Source organism: Arvicola amphibius, chromosome 10 (assembly GCF_903992535.2).
Source record: "Arvicola amphibius chromosome 10, mArvAmp1.2, whole genome shotgun sequence".
Lineage (NCBI taxonomy): Eukaryota > Metazoa > Chordata > Mammalia > Rodentia > Cricetidae > Arvicola > Arvicola amphibius.
Genome location: NC_052056.1, coordinates 57,152,245 through 57,171,947, shown reverse-complemented (window position 1 = coordinate 57,171,947; position 19,703 = coordinate 57,152,245). Strand labels below are relative to the sequence as shown.

General features: G+C 42.6%; 1 protein-coding gene across 1 annotated transcript; it reads right to left on the bottom strand.

The window, feature by feature from the left end:
- Positions 1 to 906: 906 nt before the first annotated feature.
- Mix23 (mitochondrial matrix import factor 23) lies at positions 907 to 19,684 on the bottom strand. The gene is made up of 6 exons (XM_038345203.2): positions 19,622 to 19,684; positions 19,169 to 19,356; positions 8,530 to 8,655; positions 7,196 to 7,342; positions 2,797 to 2,856; positions 907 to 1,158 (listed from the first exon to the last, which is right to left on the bottom strand). Exons 2-6 carry the CDS (start codon positions 19,217 to 19,219, stop codon positions 1,108 to 1,110), a joined length of 435 nt encoding a protein of 144 aa, XP_038201131.1. The 5' UTR covers positions 19,220 to 19,356; positions 19,622 to 19,684; the 3' UTR covers positions 907 to 1,107.
- Positions 19,685 to 19,703: the final 19 nt, after the last annotated feature.

The following is a 19,703-nucleotide window of genomic DNA, read 5'->3' as shown; positions in this document are numbered from 1 at the left end:
CAGCTGACCCGTGGTGTCCTGCGGCCCAGGAAGCTAATACCCCACACTACCAGCGCTTTCCTTCACTGTGGAACCCTCTGCCCACAACAGCCTTGTTTTATAGTCAGTCGCCCTTTCCCGTCTAAAATGCATGCTTCCCTTTTGTATCCATGCAACTGTCTAGAAAACAATTACAACCCGCAAGAGTTTTATATGTAAAAACGAGATAAATGTTCTTTTATTGTCTTCTTTTTTGAGACAAGGTTTCTCTGTGTAGCCCTAGCTGTTTTGGAGCTTGCTCTGTAGACCAGGCTGGCCTCGAACTCAGAGATCCACCTGCCTCTGCCTTCTGAGTGCTGGGATTAAAGGTGTGCAGCAACACAGCCTGATTCAAGATAAATGTTTTTGTTTTGTGAGACAGGTTCTCACTATATGGCTTCAAACTTGAAATATACTCATCTTAGCCTCCCAAGGGATAGGATTACAGGCATGTGTCACTATGCACAGCTTTAAAAAAAATCAGAGAGTTTGTTTGTATAGGATCCAGCCTGATTCCGTCATTTTATTTACTTTTTTATAGCATGGGTATTTTGCCTGCACATATGTCTGTGCATCACGTGTGCCTGGTGCCAACAAAGGCCAGAAGAGGGCATCAGCTCCCCTGGGACTGTTATAGACAGTTCTGAGTACCATGGGATGGAAAATGTCCTCTGAAAGAGCAGCCAGTGCTCTTAACCACTGACCACCTCTCCAACCTGATTCTGCCCCTTTAAAATAAACCCACAATGACAAATAAAAAGAAACTCCATCTATGACCAAAAAGGTTCACATCCATACCAATAAGTTTGTAAAACTCAAGCAGGCAAAATGACATGAAGAACTTACCGTTTCAACTTGCAAAGCCACCAAATAAGTATGTACACGGAGTCAGAAAATTATTTTAATAGTTACAAAACATTTGTACAGAATCAGTATAAAATAGTAATTGATTATTATAATTATGAGAATTGGCCTGCTGGCTCGGAGACCATCCCCTGGAGCCTGCCCTGATGACGTCTGTCATGCTTAGTTGATGAGATGACCAGGTCTTTTTTTTTTTTTTAAAAAAAAAAAAAAAAAAAACTCTCTCTACTCATTCTTTGGAGGCTTGAAGTGAATTCGGCAGCGTTCATTAAACACCTAAGATGTTCAAAGAGAAACAGAAGTCATTGAGTTATCCTGTCAACAAGTTAGGAGGATGCTAGCATCTGATCTAGGTCAACAAGCTCATGAAACAGAAAACTTCTTTAGCACACCAAATTAAGCATGATGCACACCCTGGTAACATTCACTAGACAATTTCAACACCCATTAGCTAGCTGGATATGCCTTCTACTAAATTGTGTAAATTTATGTATTTCCTGTTTGGGTCACCTTGCTTCCTAAAATCTGAAACATTTCCTAAGTGTTAAGAGAATGCCCTCTGACTAAATGGGGCAATGCTACATAAAAATCTTGGCAGAGCCATGCACAGGAGTAACGGCTAAAAAGAGTAAGAGGTCTTGCTTTGTAGTTCATATTGGTCTTGAACTTACTATGTATCTTGGCCTGGACTCAAACTCACAGTCCTGCTTCAGCCTAGCTAAATTTTGATTTTCTGTGGGCTAATAATACACAAAAGAATATTGTCTCTCTGTGTCCTGAGAACACTTAGGTTTAGTGGGATTGTAATCCCATCATACTGAGGAGCACCTGTGACAGCATAGCCAAACTGTTTCACGCCTACCACCTACCGCACGTTACATGCACCAAAACCCTCTGGACCGGCTCTTTACAGCCAGACATTCACCATACCCCTCTCCCATCAGAGCCCCAGAATAACTTACGACTTTACAGAGAATGTGTGCATAGACAAACACTGCCAAAATCTTTTAAGCAGCATAGCCCTTATGCAGATGCAAGGGCAAGTATAGGCTACACTTTGGCAGGGAAGATAAAGAAATGCCATAAAACAGTCAATTTATAGTCTGTGATTTATTCATGCCTTCACATGTTGTGGGTTTTTTTTTTTAAAAGATGTAATTATTTAATGACACAGGAAATATGCTGGCTACTAACAGGTAGAAGATGACTTCATTTATGACTCTTAGAAACAGTTAACAAGTCTGAGCTGGAAGGTTAAATACCAAAACATCACCTCTGCTTAATGATTAATCTCTTTGTGTGTGTGTATCTGAAAATTCTGAAACAAAATTATTTCTGTAACAGAAACTCCTGAAGAGACAAACAGTTACTAATGCTAGAAGTTAGTCAGTGCCCAGCAGCTGATCTCTAAGTCCAGAGAGATCTGGTAAGAGTGTGGAGAAGCCCAGCTGGGCCAGAGTGTGGTGAAGCCCAGCTTGGCCAGAGTGTGGAGTGTGGAGAAGCCCAGCTTGGCTGTTCTCCCTTCTCTGGAATTTACTTATCTAAGTGTTTCCTTTCCACTTAATGTTCCCTGTGTAATTGCATTTAATGAGACTCAATGCTAACGGACACAAATGCAAAATAATGTTAGCAACTTTGGTTTTGTAAAAAGTAACTGCATAAAAGGCTAATTATAACAAATAACTTCTTTGACAGTTCTCAGTTAACTACAATAAAAACTCTGAATATTCTATATACCCATAATTAGTGTTAGGAGATGCACAGAATCACAAAACCCTCCAGCTGCTTGTAAAGCCGCTGTGCCTCCACACAGAAGTTCGCATTCCCCACCCTCAGTCTGCCTGCACTTTTTGTCCCTCCCCTGGCTGCCCCTTGCTCGCTCAGTTCTCTACAAGAACCAACATTATTTCCTACCTTCCAGCTCCTGTCATTCACCACTTCTTCAACATTTAGTTCTGACTGCATCCATTTCAACTGCAAGAGAGGAAAAAGAAAAACAGAAATTCTGAGTAAAGAGTTAAACCTAGCACCCCAGTCGGAGTGGAGGCAGGCAGACCCTGGGAACTTGCTGGCCAGCCAATCTAGCTAAAACTGCAAGCTCCCAGAACAGTGGGAGACCCTGCCTCAAAAAACTAAGGTGAGAAATAATTGAGGAATACATCCTCACATCAACCTCTGGCTCACACACACCAGCATAGGCGGCCATACCCATACACACTCACACACACCACACACAAAATAAAGATAAAGCAAATTTTAAAAAGCACAGGTAATACACATTATATTAGTAAACTGTCCTTTCTGCCTGAGCTCTCTGAGACACTGGCCCTCCACAATTCAGCAAGTCTATCTCAAGGTATCCATCCGCCCCTTGTCTAGGGTTGGGCTGGCCTGACTGTGACAGGGAAGGAAAGAACAGCAAACCAGCCCAAGAGCAAAAAATTTCCCTGAAAAGAACCGGAAATAAAACCATTTCTAATAGATGTCACCATTGCTTATCTCAGGACAGAAATGAGCTTCCAGTGGGAAGGAGGAGCCACAAATTCAGCTGTGCAGAGCTTAGTCATGTAGAGAAAGCTCCCTAGAAAGTCCAGCTGACTGCCTCCACTTCCTCAGTCAGCTCCTGCTGGGCTGTGAGGGCCAATCTTGTGAGGTTATCTCCACCTGTTACAATCTATTATCCCTCTTGGAAGTGTCCCTGAGGACATTCTGCACTGCCTGGGACTCCTAATGGGGAACCCTGGTTGACTGCCTCAAAAGGGCTTTCCCGGATGATTCCTGCTAGATACGTGGAGCGCCCAGTCTGACAGTGCTACATACAGGATGATGGATACGTGGAGCGCCCAATCTGAGGGTGTTACATTCGGGCTGATGGAGAAGTGAGGATGCACCCACAGAAACCCAGCCTCCCAGGTGTCCACTGCTAGAACAAGGGCAAGAAACATCTGTACCCAACACTGTGGTTATAAGGTTAGCGTGTGAGCAAGCTTCTCAGCTGTTCTGCCCTCTCTCGCCTACAAAGAGTGCTGGCTGCTGAAGGTCACGGGCATCTCTGGAGGTGTTTGTTGGGATGCAAGGCTTCTCTAATTCTCAAGTTCTGTGTGAGGACCCCACCACTGGAGGTGGGTGGTATAATATCCAAGAAGTTAAGAAGTCTGCCTAAAGCTAACAGCAGAAAGAAAACCACCCCAGAAGTTTGATATCAATGGAATACAGATTTTACAATAGATACAACAGAGTACAGATCTTAATTTGCTACATTGTGCCATATATATAATTTGGATTCAGCTCTTATTTAAAGAAAAAACGGTAAGTAGGTGAGAAAAATGTTAAGGAGGTAGTAAATATGAGATAACGTTTAGCAAGAAAAGTAAAAAAGAACTTCTTCATTCTGTTACTATAAAACTCCATGAAACGGCTTCCACATTGGAACATAAAACATGGGGTGACCTAGCTCCGAGTTCCCCATGTTGGGGTCACATGTAGCTCCGGAATAAACTAGATTATATTTGAAAAGGGGGAGGGTAGGATGAGGATGAGACTGTTTTAGATAAGGATTTTATATAATAAAAGATAAAATGGTTGGAATTTTCCTAAATGGAAAATATAAAAACAAAACAGGGATCCTAACCTATAAAGGCTGGAATAGGTTGTACAAGGTTTGTGAAGAATGAATCTTACAGATGATGTGTTTGATAATTAAAGGTTACTAAAATTCCTAACCACTCACTGGTTTGTGACTTTAGGGATGCCAGTTAATGTCCTGCATCCTCAGTGAATGAGGAAGAGCTGGACCGTCTGAAGGACTCTCTCTTTCAGAGTCCTCAACACCTGAGGAAGATAAACAGCTGCCACTCCCTCTCCGGGCAGCACTACTCCCTGTGGCCTTACCGCCGGGAATAAAAGCTGACATTTATTCACTGATCGCTTCCAAAGCCCCTCCCTGTAGTGCCTGTGGCCAAGCCTTCCGGGCACTAAGGGCAAAGGGGCAGATTGAGAGCTGAGCAAATAGACACAGTCGCTCCTGAATACCAGGGCTTCGCTGAACTTTGTACTTCACTAGCATGGGGAGCTCCACTCTGACTTTTCAGCATGTCTCAGCAGTCCTGCCCCACATCCCCAGTCAACATCTTCAACAAAATCCAGGAGGTAAGGGTAGTACGGCGGCTGCACGTTCACACCACATGACTATGTGGACGGCTCAGCCTGTGCCCCCTTCCTCCTTCCCTGGTTAAGATGACCTTTCCTGAGAGTGGAGGACAGGTCCACAGTCACACGCTCAAGCAATCTAGGCTATGGTGGCGCATGCCTTTAACCCTAGTACTTGGGAGGCAGAAGGAGATGGATTTCTGTGAGTCTCTAGACCAGACCTAGCTTGGTCTACAGAGAGAGTTCCAGGACAGGCTCCAAAACTACAAAGAGAAACCTTGTCTTGAAAAACAAACAAACAAACAAACAAACAACAACAAAAAACCAACCAACCAACCAAACAAACAAAAAAAACCCCAAAAACAAAAAAAGAAAGCAAGCAAGCTTAAAGCTATTTAGTCCCTGACCAATTTTATAAAATAACATACAAATAGGAAGGGGTGGGACAAGGACTATTCTAACAAATATACCATCTGGAGACTCCAATCACTGCCTGACGAATAAGCAAGTATGGAACGGAGACCTAAGAAGTACTCATGGATGAAGAGAGACACACAGTTGGGGCTGTCTCCAGGCAAACACCGAATTAGCAGAATAACTGAGAAAGCACAGCAGCCTGGCCTACTTGCTGTGTGCCCCGTGCATCTGGTCACATCTGCTAAACAAATACCAACCAAATTCCACAATTACTTTAGATAGATAGACAGACAGACAGATAGATAGATGATAGAGAGGTAAACAGACAGATAGATTAGACAATTGATAGATGATTAGATAGATGATAGAGAGATAAATAGGCAGATAGATTAGATGATAGATAAATAGAACATGTTCCACACAGCCTTTTCAGTCTCATCTGACACACAAGAATTGTAAGTTGCCCACTGTGATATATATATTTTCCCGTTTTTCGTGACAGGGTTTTTCAGTAGCGCTTTGGAGCCTGTCCTGGAACTAGCTCTTGTAGACCAGGCTGGTCTCAAACTCACAGAGACCCGCCTGTCTCTGCCTCCTGAGTGCTGACGCCACCACTGCCCGGCAGTTTGCTATTTATCTTAAGTAGACAACTATACTGATAATTATATGGTGGTCATGTAAGAAAAATTCCTATTATTAAGAAACAGCAAGGGCTGGAGAGATGGCTCAGGGGTTAAGAACACTGATTGCTCTTCCAGAGAACCTGGGTGAGCTGAGTTTAATTCCTAGCCCCCACGGCAGTCCACAACTATCTGTAACTCCGAGATCTGATATCCTCACACAAACATACCTACAAAAAAAGTTAAATGCAAATACTATATTACTTTACATATGGGACTCGAGAATCTGTGGACTTTGCTCTCCCTGGCGGGCAGAGGATGAGTCCTGGATCCGACCCCAGAACACCAAAGCACAACTTTTTTCTTGGTAAGCCACAAACAAGGGCTACAGAGCAACAGTTCTGCCTCATTAAATGTATTATATGAGGAAAAAAGCTTCCTTTCATATATCCCTGAGTGAGCACTTGACTTTTAAAATTGTTTATTTATTTGTGTTTGTGTGTGTGTGTGAGCACAAGTGTGCACTTGCAAGGGGAGGCCTGAAGTTTGTTGTGTGTCTTTTCTAGACAACAGTGAGGTAGGGTTTCTGACTGACCTGGTTCTAGTGAATTCTGGCTAGTCTAGCTAGCCAGCTTGTCCAGGACCTCCTGTCTGCCTCTGGAGGCTGTGATTACAGGGGGCTGACACGCCATTCAGGTTTTTTTTTTTTTTTTTTTTTTTTTTTTTTGCTGTTGGTAGTGGTTTAATTTATTTGATGTATATGGGTACTGTGCATGCCTGGTGCATGCAGACACCATCAAAGGAGATGAGATCTAGGGCTGGAATTACAGACAGTTATAAGCCTGTGCGGGTGCTAGCAATCAAATCTTAAGTCAGAGCCCTGGAATTGCAGTCAGTGTTTTTAACCACTACGCCATCTTTCCAGGCCCATACCACCCAATTTTTTACAAGGGTTCTCAAGATCCAAACTACAGTTCTCATATTTGCAAAGCAAATAATTTATCTACTGATCCATCCTCCCAACCCTGACCTCATCATTTTTTAAAGTAATAACCATAACTTCCTTAAAATTTTGCATTAAAACTCTATTTTGAAGACTGTACTCGGGAAACCTCTACCCAACTCACCTTTGTCTGTTCTTTTCTAAGCTGCTTTAATAACGTTAAGTCATCCAGGTTCTTCTCTCTTTCCTCTCGGAGACTTTTTACCACTTCTGAGGTCTGGGCTATACAGTTCTTTATAACTCTGTCCCTACTGACATGAGCTGCCATCAACTACAAGAACAAAGGAATGAAAAGAGGGAAAGAAATCATATTAGCTTGTTACATTATTGTTAGGAAAACCAATATGAGCTTTCAGAAAAATTAATATTTTTTTTTAATTGAATCTCTTGAAGAGATCATGTTGGATTGGCTAAATCACCTAGAAGCAGATTCAGAGGGAAAACCTCGGAAGGTGCCGAGGACAAGGCCTGGCTGCCTCCGCCCACAGTCCAGGCCGGCACTCCTGCTCCTCCCTCCCATCTCCTGCAGCCGTCCTTGCTCGCCTCACCACTCCCAGCGTGTGCTCCTGTGCCCTATATCCACCTTCCCCGCCACTTCTGCTAGTCTTCTTTCTTTTTGTCTTTTCTGGCTGTTTTCAGTCTTGTGTTGCTAACAAGATGTTGAGCAGTAAGTGATGTGGAGAATAATACAAAGAATGTTACTTAACTTTGCCATCAGAGGTCTTTTCAAAAATCTCAAGTAAGTATAGATAAAGAAAACCTGAGGCATAGATTAGTGGTTGTATCGGTTTTGTGTGTTGATTGCAAGGACAGTTGACAGAATGATTCCAATAATCCCTTCTTAGAGTAACACATTCAAGAATAGCTTTTCTCCATCTGTCTTGGGTAGCAAGGTGTAATGATTGTGGTTCAAGGAGGACCGCATCAAATATTGACCACATTCAGATATACCAAGACATAAGTGGACCATCAAACATCCAAGATATGCTAGGACTTGGACCCACCCCCACTTGCAATGACTAAACATCACACCATCCAATTTTCTAAAATCACAGTATTTACTTGATTGCTCAACAGAATGGCATACTTTAATAAAAAACAAACAAACAAACAAACAGAACCAAGATGCTAGTAGGTAGTGTTCTAAATTTAATTAAATAGTTTGTCCACAAAAGCATACTGTCTATTTAAGCAAAAGGCCATGCATGCATAGGTCAAACAATTCTGCTCCCATTCTTTATAACCATTTCTTCACAGATTTGTACATACGCCACACACTGTCTGGAGCTGCAGAAACCACATCAAAACTAGTATACTTCCACTTTCAAGTGTACGCAAAGAAATATAATGATGACATGTGCTTTTCACAGCGTATGTACAAGTCAATTTGTTTCTTATTTTGTCCGCAAAGAAAGGTACGAAAGAAACACAAAGGAGAGACTCAGGAGATAAACTTACAGACTCATAAAGCTGTTTACAGGTTTGGCTGGCATCAATCTTCCCTGCAAAGGAAGCTGTTGGCACCGTAGTGTTTAATTCATGTACTATTCTGTCATCAATTGTCCTCATCACCTTGAGTAGTTCCTATATATATTTAAAATAAAAAGAATATAATCTCAATGAAGTGTTAAGTGTTTAAAATTAAATACTTAAGCAAAAGAAATCTTAGATATTTTACAACTATTTTATGTAAGGGGAAAAAAGCTAAACAGAGTATAACCAAAATATCTTTATCACAAGGATAATGGGTAGGATATGTAATAGTGATTCTCACAGAGGACTCTGAGTCTAGCTCTGTGGCTCAACAGTGAAATCCCACGGTCTGGAATGATACCCGGCAAACTGTGTCTTCCAACTCCAACACAGCTAACGAGGGTCCCCAACCTGGACACCGCACACTCCCCACAACCAGCGATGCCACCGCTCCAGTTCCACAGGGACAGAACCAGTCAGCTCACAGACACGAAGCAGCACACACCAGCTTTACCTTCCAGCTCTTTAACTTTCTAAGACTGTAAATATTTTGTGATAAAAATGGAACAACTTTGCTACTAGAGAAAAAAAACATACTTTGGCTTCTTTAATTCATTGAACAAGTAGGAATTAGTTTTAGCTGTTCTTTAGTAACCCTGGGTAACATTTCTCAAGACTCTACTTCCCTTCAAATGGTCTCCAACTCACACAAACCCAATCTGAAAAACAATAATACCAAAAGTTATGATCTCCGAGTGGCTGGGGATGTTGCCCAGTAGCAGAGCACTTGCCTACCTCCTGCGAGGCCCTGAGTTCCATCCCCAGGAACCTACTGTTCCCAAAAGAGAAAAGAAAAAGAGCTCTGGGTACCCTGCACAGCAAGACCTGACCCACACTAGAGGCAGTGCTCGCAGTCCTTGCCAGAGAACTGCGCTGTCCTCAGTTAACAGAAACACGGGACTGAGTTTCTAACAGTAGACACTTCTCTTTCTCTCTCGCTTTTTTCCTGGGACGGGGTTTCTCTGTGTAGCCCTGGCAGAGTTAGAACTAGCTCTGCAGCCCAGGATGGTCTCAAATTCAGATTTACCTGCCTCTGCCTCCCGAGTGCTGGGATTAAAGGCGTGCTCTACCACTGCCGGGCTACACTTCTCTTTTTTATATACACCCCCCCCACAAACAACACCACTTCCACTGAAAATCTGCTGAGAAAACAATTATATTAAATTACAAACACACTTATTTGTGGAAACTTCAAAATTAGCATTTAATGTTGATATGTATCAGAGGACACTTCACCAGACCATCTCCCGCAACATAAACCCTCTTTCTTTCCTTTGTCAAATCAAACCCATGACTGAAGCCAACACTTTCATTTGTTCTTCTCGTATGTATTAAAAATGTTCCTTATCATTAGTGTTACCATCTGTCAAGTCTCAGGATGTCCATATATCTAGAAATGAGCTTGAGATGGACTACAGAAGGATTTACAGCGGCTATGGTTAAAAGCCAGCATTCCTTAGGAACTTGTGAAACTGCTTCCCATCTGCCAAAGGAGTCACTTCCCTTGTCTCTGGCAGAAGGGGCATGGTAACATAGCAGAGTCAGCCCATCAGCCTCCAGGCTCCCTCAGTCCCCCACTAAGGGTGCTTGTTACACATTTCCAAGTCCACACTAGCCTCCCGGCCCTTCCTTCCTCCCAGCTACTCAAGCTTCAGCACCCACACCTTCAACCCCCATCTCCCCACCCCCTCCACACCCTAACCCCGCCCTATTCCCTAGTTCTTGTTCTGCTCTCTCATTCTGTCTTTGTCACTCTCTGTCCTCCCTCATTTCCCTAGCCATAAGCAGTTTTAATTATTTTTCTTTCTTTCTCTCTCTTTTATTCACAACAAGAACCTTCTTCTTTGGCCCAGATGTCTGAGTTCTGCATCCAGAACAGATTCAAGACTGCTGCCTGAGATGATCAAGACTCACAGGATACTCCAGTCAGAAACTGATTATAACTAAATTTTCTTTAGGTCCCCATAAGATTATCAGTGCCCCCAACAAGCCAGAAGTAGCCTGGAATACTATGCCCACATTCCCAATAAATGGACTATGGATATTTTCCTTTGTTTAAAAAAAAAGAGGGGGAAGTGGTATGGGAGAATTGTCTGTATTCTGTTAATCATGTTTTAATAAATGCTGATTGGCCAGGCAGGAAGTATAGGCGGGTCAACCAGACAGGAAGTAGAGGTGGGGTGATGAGAATAGGAAACTTCTAGGAAGGAGGAAGCCCATTCCTCACAGTCCAGCCCAGATCACCAAAGAAACAAGATGTGACCTGTCCTGCTGAGAAAGGTGCCAAGCCATGTGGCTAACATAGATAAAAATAATGAGTTGATATAAGCTTTAAGAGTTAGCAAGAAGCCTGAGCTAATGGGCCAATCAATTTATATCTAAAAAAAAAAAAAAAAAAGAACCTTCTTCTTGGGCTGGAGAGATGATTCAGAGGTTAAGAGCACTGGCTGAGTTCAATTCCCAGCAACCACATGGTGGCCCACAACCCTCTGTAATGAGATCTGGTGCCCTCTTCTGCAGGCAACACTGTATACATAATAAATCTTAAAAAACAAACCAACAAACAAACCAACAAACCAAAAACCTTCTTAACTTACCAGAATGTCCATTTCAGTGATTCTTATTGCATCCCCTCCCAAATACCTTCTAGATAAATTTGAAAAAAAATTTATTACCCAATTAAATTAGTAATATATTAACAGGTTTACTATTTATACACTCATGAATATTTTATGAAATTGAGATACTATGTAACATTTTTAAAATGATTTATTTTTATTTTATATGCATTGGTCTTTTGCCTGCCTGCATGTCTGTTTGAGAGTGTTGGATCCCCTGGAACTTGAGTTACAGACAGCTGTGAACTGCTATGTAGGTGCCGGAATTGAACCCAGGTCCTCTGGAAGAGCAGCCAGTATTCTTAACCACTGAGCCATCTTTCCAGCCCCCACTATGCAACTTTTAAAAATGACATATTGTGAACATTTTGCCTTGTTACTAAAAATGCCTTGAAGAATCCACACCACCCCAGTCCTGGGAATCAAACTCAAATCCTCATGCATGCTGGGCAAGTGCTCTATCACTAAGCTACTCCCAGTTTCCTTGAAGACAGATTTAACTGTCTGTAAAGACTTTGTGAAAGAGGCAAGAGTGTCGCCAATTGTAATTGTTTTGTCCATTTAATCAGAGCACGTAGTCTAAATTATGTCCTACCACTTGATCACCTTAAACTGTGGAATATTTTAATAGCCTGCTCATGATCTCAAGGCAGAAAAAAACAGCTTTCACAACATCCATAACATGGATTCATAAATCACAGGCAAGGACTCATGAGAAAGCCCAACAGATAAAGGCACCTGCTGCCAAGCCGGATGACCTAAGTTCAATTCCCAGACCCACATGCTGGAAGGAGGAAACCAGCTCCCAAAGGTTGTCCTCTGACCTCCACTCACTTCAATACCACTGCATAAGCAGTCCCTTCCCCGAATAAATAAAACAAAACACCACAGGCAAATAACACAAAGTTCATTATCTTGTCTCCTTTCCCTGTATCTACTCTCTGCTGACAGTATTCTTTGCAAATCATAATTCTTAGGGGGCAATCTCAACATAGTCCCTGGGCAACTACCATTTTAAATATTATGTCACATAATGCCCATGAATTGTAAATTTCAAACAAATGATGAGTCACTTGGGGAGTCACAGGGAAGAAAGAAGCTGGGTGTGGTGGTACAAGCCTGTGAACTTAGCACTCAGGAGGCTGAGACAGGAGAGTCATGAGTTGGAGACTAGCAAGGATTAAGTAGCAAGATCTTATCTCGGCTGGGGGGTGGGGAATAGAGCAGACCTAACCTCCTTCAACATGACTGCTTTTTCCGGACCTCCTTTAGAAATCAACTTCACATTCTTCTTTTCCTCCCTCGCAGTGAGGAAAAACTTATCTTCTGAGGCTGAGTTTCAGCTGTACTTTCTAGATAGCTTTCCTCGGCCAGGAAAGTTCTCAGCAAGTTTCTTCTTTGAAAGGTACAGCAGTTACAGTCCCAGAGTTCATCTTTTCACTAACTCACACTGTGCTCGAGCAATTGCTGAGAGAGAAGCACTGTGGGAAAGAGAAATCTTATGGAATGAAATAGGATCAAGTTGGGGCTCCGAGCTGTCTTGGCTGGGAGATGAAGAAACACCTCTGACAAAGACCAGACATTTTCTCATGCAGAACCTAGCTTCAAATCTTAACCTGGGGTATCTGCAGAGGTCAGAGAGCTAAAAAGGGGACATCAGAGAGAAGGAAGGAGGTGGGACAGCAGGACACACGGACATGAGAGTAGAATGGGAGAAGATTGGGGTTTAGGCTGGAGCAGGATAGAAGGCAGGTAGAGAAGACAGGCTAGAGGGAAGTGCTAAACCAAACTAAGACTTGGGAAAAATTCCTATTGAGAGCTACTTTCTAAGTTATTTAAAAATATAATTTGTTTTTTAAAAGGTTTAAAGGGTTCCCTGCATGGGTGGATAACGGTCCTCCCAAAAGCCACATTATTATATAAAAATCCCAATGCCAACTGCAGGATACCTCCCACAAGTAGTAAGGCCCTAGTGGCCCCCCAAGCAATACAGGTTATTATTATTACTCTTAGTTGTCCACCAGACTACACGGTAAGACCCAATTGCTGAAGACACCATACACTTTGGTCATAGGACATAAAGACACTAAGAAGGAACTAAGCAAGAAGCAACCTTCCTGCTGGATAGCTTTCATAGTGCCAAAAGGTGCTATGTAGGCTCCTAGGGAAGAAAAGTCACGGACAATGTTACCTAGCTGTGGGTCTCATAAATTACAATAACAACAACCTGCCAGGAAAGGCATATGGAGATACTGCTTTCTGACTGGAGTTGACTGCTCACATAACTCGCACCTGGCACTGTAAACTTGGTTAGGAAACCATGGCTGAAGAGGTCACAGGCCCTAAGGTGGAACCTACTACTGTTGTTTTTGCCAAATGGACAAGCTGCTAAGATGCCTTCTAAATACTTATGCTTATACCCATAGACTAGTGCTGTTCTGACTTTGTCAGAGAAGCTTCTTTTTGGCAGTGGATAGGAATTAATGCACAGACTCCTAATTGGTCAAAGTCCTGACAATAGGTGACAACTGGCTGCTTGGTTCTAGAATCTGAACCACTCCCTCCAAGGCTCAGATACCACAGAGAAGATGGCGGAAGAATGTAAAAGCGAGAGATGGCTCAGTGGTTAAGAGACCTAGATGCTCGTCCAGAGGACCAAGGTTCTTCCTAGCACCCCTAGCTACACAGGTGGCTCACAACCATTCATAACTCCAGTTCCAGGGGATCTCACTCCCTCATCTAGGCTCCAAGGGTACCAGGCATGTAGGTAGTGCACAGACATACATGCAGGTAAAACACATATATTTCTAAAAGATTTGTTTTTAAATGTATAGTGTACTATTTTTGGACTGTTAACAAATTACCAAATATGTCTAAAAAAATGGGTAACCCTGTACTGGTGGTATTTTTAATAACCACTATACTTGTCTGGTACAATTCGGGGGTTGTAAACTGAAATGAAAATTTATTGCAGGTTTAGTATCATTAAGAGCTCAAGAACTGCAAGGATGCCCCCATGATAGCCACTTAAAATAGACCGCTGAACGCATGAGAAAATACAGTGTAAGACAAGACTCACTACTGTAGATGTTGCAGGATTTTAATATTTTCTGAGAAGAACAGAAAATGAGTGAAATGCTCTAAGAATGGTGGGGTTATATGATCTGATTTGTATTCTGAAACGACTGCCTAAAAAGTGGACTGGACACCAACATAGATGTAAGGAGACCAGTTGGAAAGCTGACACAGCAATCCAGGCAAAAGATTATGCGGCTTAACATTTGTTGAACTTTTATTGACGCTGAACTTTAACCATTCTGCATCTGAGTACCAGCTATAACTTAATCATGATAAACAAATCCTCCCAATAAAACAATGTGGACAAGCTATTAATGTCTTTACATAACAATTTTTGTCTGCATTAATTGGGTAATTTGTCCACATTAATTAGGTAAGGAATCTACCTCTTTAAAAAATGCAGTAGTTAGTGGGGTGTACAGGTTCCATGGTGAGCATGTAGTTGACATCGACAGCTTTGTGGATTTGGTTCTCTCCATGGTTACACAAGTTCTCAGAATCAACTCCAGTTGTAATAAGGCTTGTGTGGCAAGCACTTTTACCTGCTGAACCATCTTGTTGGTTCGGAACCCACCCACTGCTTTTGCAATCTTACCAACAGAATCTACAAATGAGGGCTGCCAAGTAGACTACTTTCCCCCTTCTTGTGATCTAGAGCTGGGCTTTTCATACAGCGGATACTAGCACGTGAGGTTATTTAAACTGAAATTTATAATTTAAAACCTTCAGTTATGGTGGCTGGAGAAGTGGCTCAGTAGGTAAGAACACTGACTACTCTTCAAAGGACTTGGGTTCAATCCCCAGCATCCACATGGTAGCTAACAATTGTCTCTAATCTCTAATTCCAGTCCTAAGGGGACCCAATGCCCTCTACCTGCTAGCAAAATGCACATACAGACAAAATGAAAATAAACCTTAAACCTCCAACTACAGCCGCACACTAACAAGCTGGAGACCCACATTTTAGCAGCAATACTCCATGTAGACAGCACCAAGACAGACTATTTTATCACCGCAGGGAGTTTAAGTGCACAGAGCCAACCAGGTGAGGGTGCACGGTACACAAACCTGACATCTGAGTTCACTCCTGGAATCCACATAAGGTAGAAGGACCGACTCTACAGACTGTCCTCTGACTTCCACACATGCACGCCCTGTGCTCTCCCATATGCGCACATTCACTTAGTAATAATTTTTACAGAAAAGAAATAAAAATACAATAATATATGAACTGATGACACACTTGTTCCATGAGTGTTGAGAATTATAAGTTATTATTAAATTTCATAGATTGCAAAAAAGGAGAACGAATAAGAAAAGACTACAAGTGTCTCGCCGGGACCATCTCCTTACAGTGGAAGAAGCATCAGAGCCCTTATGACAACTCCAGGAGATCTAGGACAAAGGCTGGGTGGTTTAAAGTCAAACCAAAATAAACTATGTACACCTGAATATATATTCTTAATGGAAATAAAGCATTCTGAAAAGGAATAGTGAGCTGATTTTGTCCAAGAGATGTATGACCTGGGTCTCACCTGGACAGAAAGTAAGGTACTTCCAAGTGACAGGTGTGGGGATGAGGCATGGCAGTGAGAAGAGCATGTCAGGAACAAGTCAGGCCTAAGTCACGAGGCAGAGGGTTCAAATACATGACAAACATGGAAAGGGGGTTGGGAGAGAGAGGCATTTGGGGATAAAAGTACAAGTCAAAGATTTTGCCTAGAGGCACACAAGAGGATCAGGTTTTAGAAAGGATTGACACACCATGTTTAGATCTTGGAACTTAGTTATGTGACCTGAAATTTACACATGGCCTAGATCCTAAATTCAGACGAGGACACAAAGGTGACTCACAAAAGGAGACATCCCAAAGCCGCAAAAATGACCAATCCCACAGCCTCTGCCTCCTAAATGCTAGGATTAAAGTTGTGAGCCACCACACCCAGTACAAAAGTGTATCAAATGTCATTGTGTGCAGAGTGCAACACTTGACAATGGGAATAAGTGGCTGTTACTGGTCTGTGCATTCATCGAGTTATACTCTCCTTCATTAGACTATTGTCCTTCTACTTATAGCATCTTCACAGACCTCCAGTCTAGTGCATCCCAGTGTATCAAGAAGCCATGACAAGGATTAACTGAAACCTAGATAAGGCTTAATTATGCTCACATATGCGTAACATAAAACTACCTGTAACACATTTCTCAGGATATATACCCATTATTAAGCAATGCATGACTGTACAGGAAATGTATGCTATAACTTCTGCCTAGAATTCAACCAGTAGTGCCTAAGACCCAACTCAACTGTGACCTCTTGGTTATTTCTTTTTGAGATCTTACGCATTTTATTCAAAGCTCACTGTCTTCCACATGTTTTAATCCTCACTTAAAGCTCTTTTTTCATACCCTGTCTACCATGGTACCTCCTAAAGCTTGGTAGGTGGTAGATAACCTGATAGTGGCTACACTGTGTAGCCTGGCGTGCATGCTAAGGCCCTAAGTACTTGTAGTTTGGGATTTTAGGAATGAAAGTTAAGTGGAGGTCACAACCAGGCCAGTTACTTGAGAGGCTGAGGCAGGACTTCTTGAGCCAGAATTATTTGGGCCAGGCTCTACAACATTATGAGACCTTGTCAAATATATACATACATACATACACAGTTACAGAAATGGAGGTCAACGAGGCAGGAACCCTAATCTGAGGTACTTATTAGAAGAGGAAGAGAGACATTGGGGACCCTGTCCAACTGTACAGACACAGACTAAAGGTGTGAGGACATGGTGAGAAAACAGCCACCTGCAAGGCCGGAAGAGACCTCACCAGAAACTAACCCCAACCCCAACCTTCCAAAAGTTCAGGCAACCACATTTCTGCTGTTTAAGCCACTCAGTCAGTAGTATTTAGTTATGGCAGTTTGAGCAGACTAAAAAGTACTCAAGAAATTTTCAAATGTATGTTAAAGTAAGAGTTGAAGCATTCAATTTTAAATTTTATTTTTTGGATTCTATCTCACTTTGGAAATAAGGTATTTTCTGGGACTGCTCCGGGGCAGGGGAGGGGGGGCTTTTAAAAAAAAGTTAAAACTCTAAAAATCTTTTAACCTTAAAATGAGAGCTGTGTGAAAACAAAAGCAGAGTAGTACTAACAGTTGGGACTGGACAGGAAGAGACAGGGATAGCCTAGGAAAGCCCATCAGAGCACTTCTGAAGGTGAAAGCATCCATTTTGATGTTGACAGACATTTGCCTTACAAGCATATGTCAACGTCAAACTATGCCAAGTACTCATAAATACTCATATGCAAATATATCCCTCCAAAATAGTGAATAAACGCTGAATCCAGTTAATGATATGCAGGCAGCATATTTAAAAGCACTCGACTTTTGCAACTGGCTTAGAAACGCCTCAAATTAAAAGGTGGACTAATGGATTGAGAGGTGGATAAATTGATATACATACAGTCAGAGCGGATACATAAGAATTTAGATGAAGAACACAAGGGCATTTACAGTACAGATTCTTTCGTAATTATGGGGTAAAATCCTACCTAATATTTACAATAAAAAAAAAAAAGACATACGACCTTCAGTTTCTTTCCACTGGTATTGTGCACTGGGCTTTCCATAGTTAGATATAAAATGACCTAACAGCTCTTAAGAATGCAAACTTTGATCAATAATTTGTGAGAATTCCAGTCAACCATGCCTTATAATTTTACCAAATACATCTAAAATTAAGCTATATTAAGGTTTTACATTATTATAGCATCTTTATGTATGTTCTGGTCCTATCTGTGAAGAGGTGGTAACAAAAAGTAATACCTATTTACAAGGAGGTTAGAAGATATGCTAAGGCCAGTTCTGGGTAAACAGGGGTTTTGACTTTTAAGTTCGATATTTATTAATTTTTTTCCCAAAGCTGGGCGGTGGTGGCACATGCCTTTAGTCCCAGCATTCAGGAGGCAGAGACAGGCGGATCTCTGTGAGTTCCAGGCCAGCCTGGTCTACAAGAGCTAGTTTCCAGGACAGGCTCGAAAGCTACAGAGAAACCCTGTCTTGAAAAACCATCTTTTGCCAAAGAGATCAATTTGATGAGGTTATCTTTAAGAATACCACTACCTACAAACTACTCAAAGTATTAAGATTATTACAGCTAGGTCAACGATGATATGTGAAACGAATTTTCACTATCTTTATCTTTAAAAATGCTTTTAAAGATCGTGTGCTTTAAAATTCAACTCTAGTTTAGTATCAGAACACGTCACCAGTAACTTCCATGAAAACTGATCAACATCCAGATCATTATTCTTGAATTCTTGGGTAAGTATTAAGTTCTGGAGCTTTATTGTTTTTAGTACAAAAAGACAATTTTTTTTCCTTAAGTGTCAGGATCAAGAAGGCATTAGCACGGACCAAATATGAGAATTAACCCTCCCTCAAAGCTTTAAAATAGTCGGCCTTACCAAAACAGGGCACTATCGCAAATATTTTATCAAGTACACAAGGCCATTCACTTCTTTCTCTCCTACAAAAGCTCAACTCAGAAGTGGGAGAGGAACTGCAGAAGCTGGGAACTAAGTTCGGGGAACCGCTGAACTGTTGCAATTCCTACCCACAGCTTCCGAACTCGGCTTTAGCACTCCGGGACGAGGCAGGGGACCTCAGCCACCTCCCTGCACCGAGCAGCTACGCTTTCCAAGGCCACCCCTAGCCCCCATGACCTCCAAAGGTTCCCCTAAAAAAAAAAAGCTCGGAACCTCCTGCTTTTCCCACAACCTGTCCATACTCCCTCCCAGGCCAAAGCACGAAACAGGATCTGGGGACAAAAGGCTGGACAAGCCTGCCACGTGAGGAAAACCTCATCACCTGGAACTCGGCGAACTCTTCACAGTTCACACCTCCACTGGGCGCCGCCATATTGGACGACCGCGAGGACCCCGCCGCTGGCCAATCACCGTGGAGCAGAGGTGTCCGCGGTGCTGCCTGATAGCAAGTGGTGGGAGCCCGGAGCGGAGAGCGCGGGTCGCCTTCCTCCGAGCCTTTCCACTCTGTCCCTAGAGCATAGGGGGGCCTGTTAGTAAGGAACGGGACTCCGGAGAAAGCGTTGAGAAACAAGGACGTTTGGGACAGTGAGGGTGGGCAAGCGGTGAGAATGACTAAGTCCTTTTTTTAAATCGCTAAGTGGAAGCAGGCCTCCCTCTGGGTCATTTCAGATGCCTGCACACCGCAGGATCCCTGAGCCCCGAATGCCCCCGCGTGTGTGCTTCGCTTGCACCGTCCTAAAACTCTACTCAGCACTCCACAGTTGGCACATGTCACCCTCTCTCCTCGGTCTTCAGGCCCGGGCAGGCTGGGCACCTGGCCGCGTCCTCCACCCTTCGCGCACGTCCCTCACGCCCGC

Coding starts and splice junctions, on each gene's coding strand:
- Mix23 (XM_038345203.2), bottom strand. CDS start 19,219: ATGGCGGCGCCCAGTGGAGGTGTGAACTGTGAAGAGTTCGCCGAGTTC. Junction 8,656..19,168: donor AAGAGTTCGCCGAGTTCCAG/GTGATGAGGTTT, acceptor AAATATATATAG/GAACTACTCAAGGTGATGAG. Junction 2,857..7,195: donor TTAGAAAAGAACAGACAAAG/GTGAGTTGGGTA, acceptor CCTCTCTTGCAG/TTGAAATGGATGCAGTCAGA.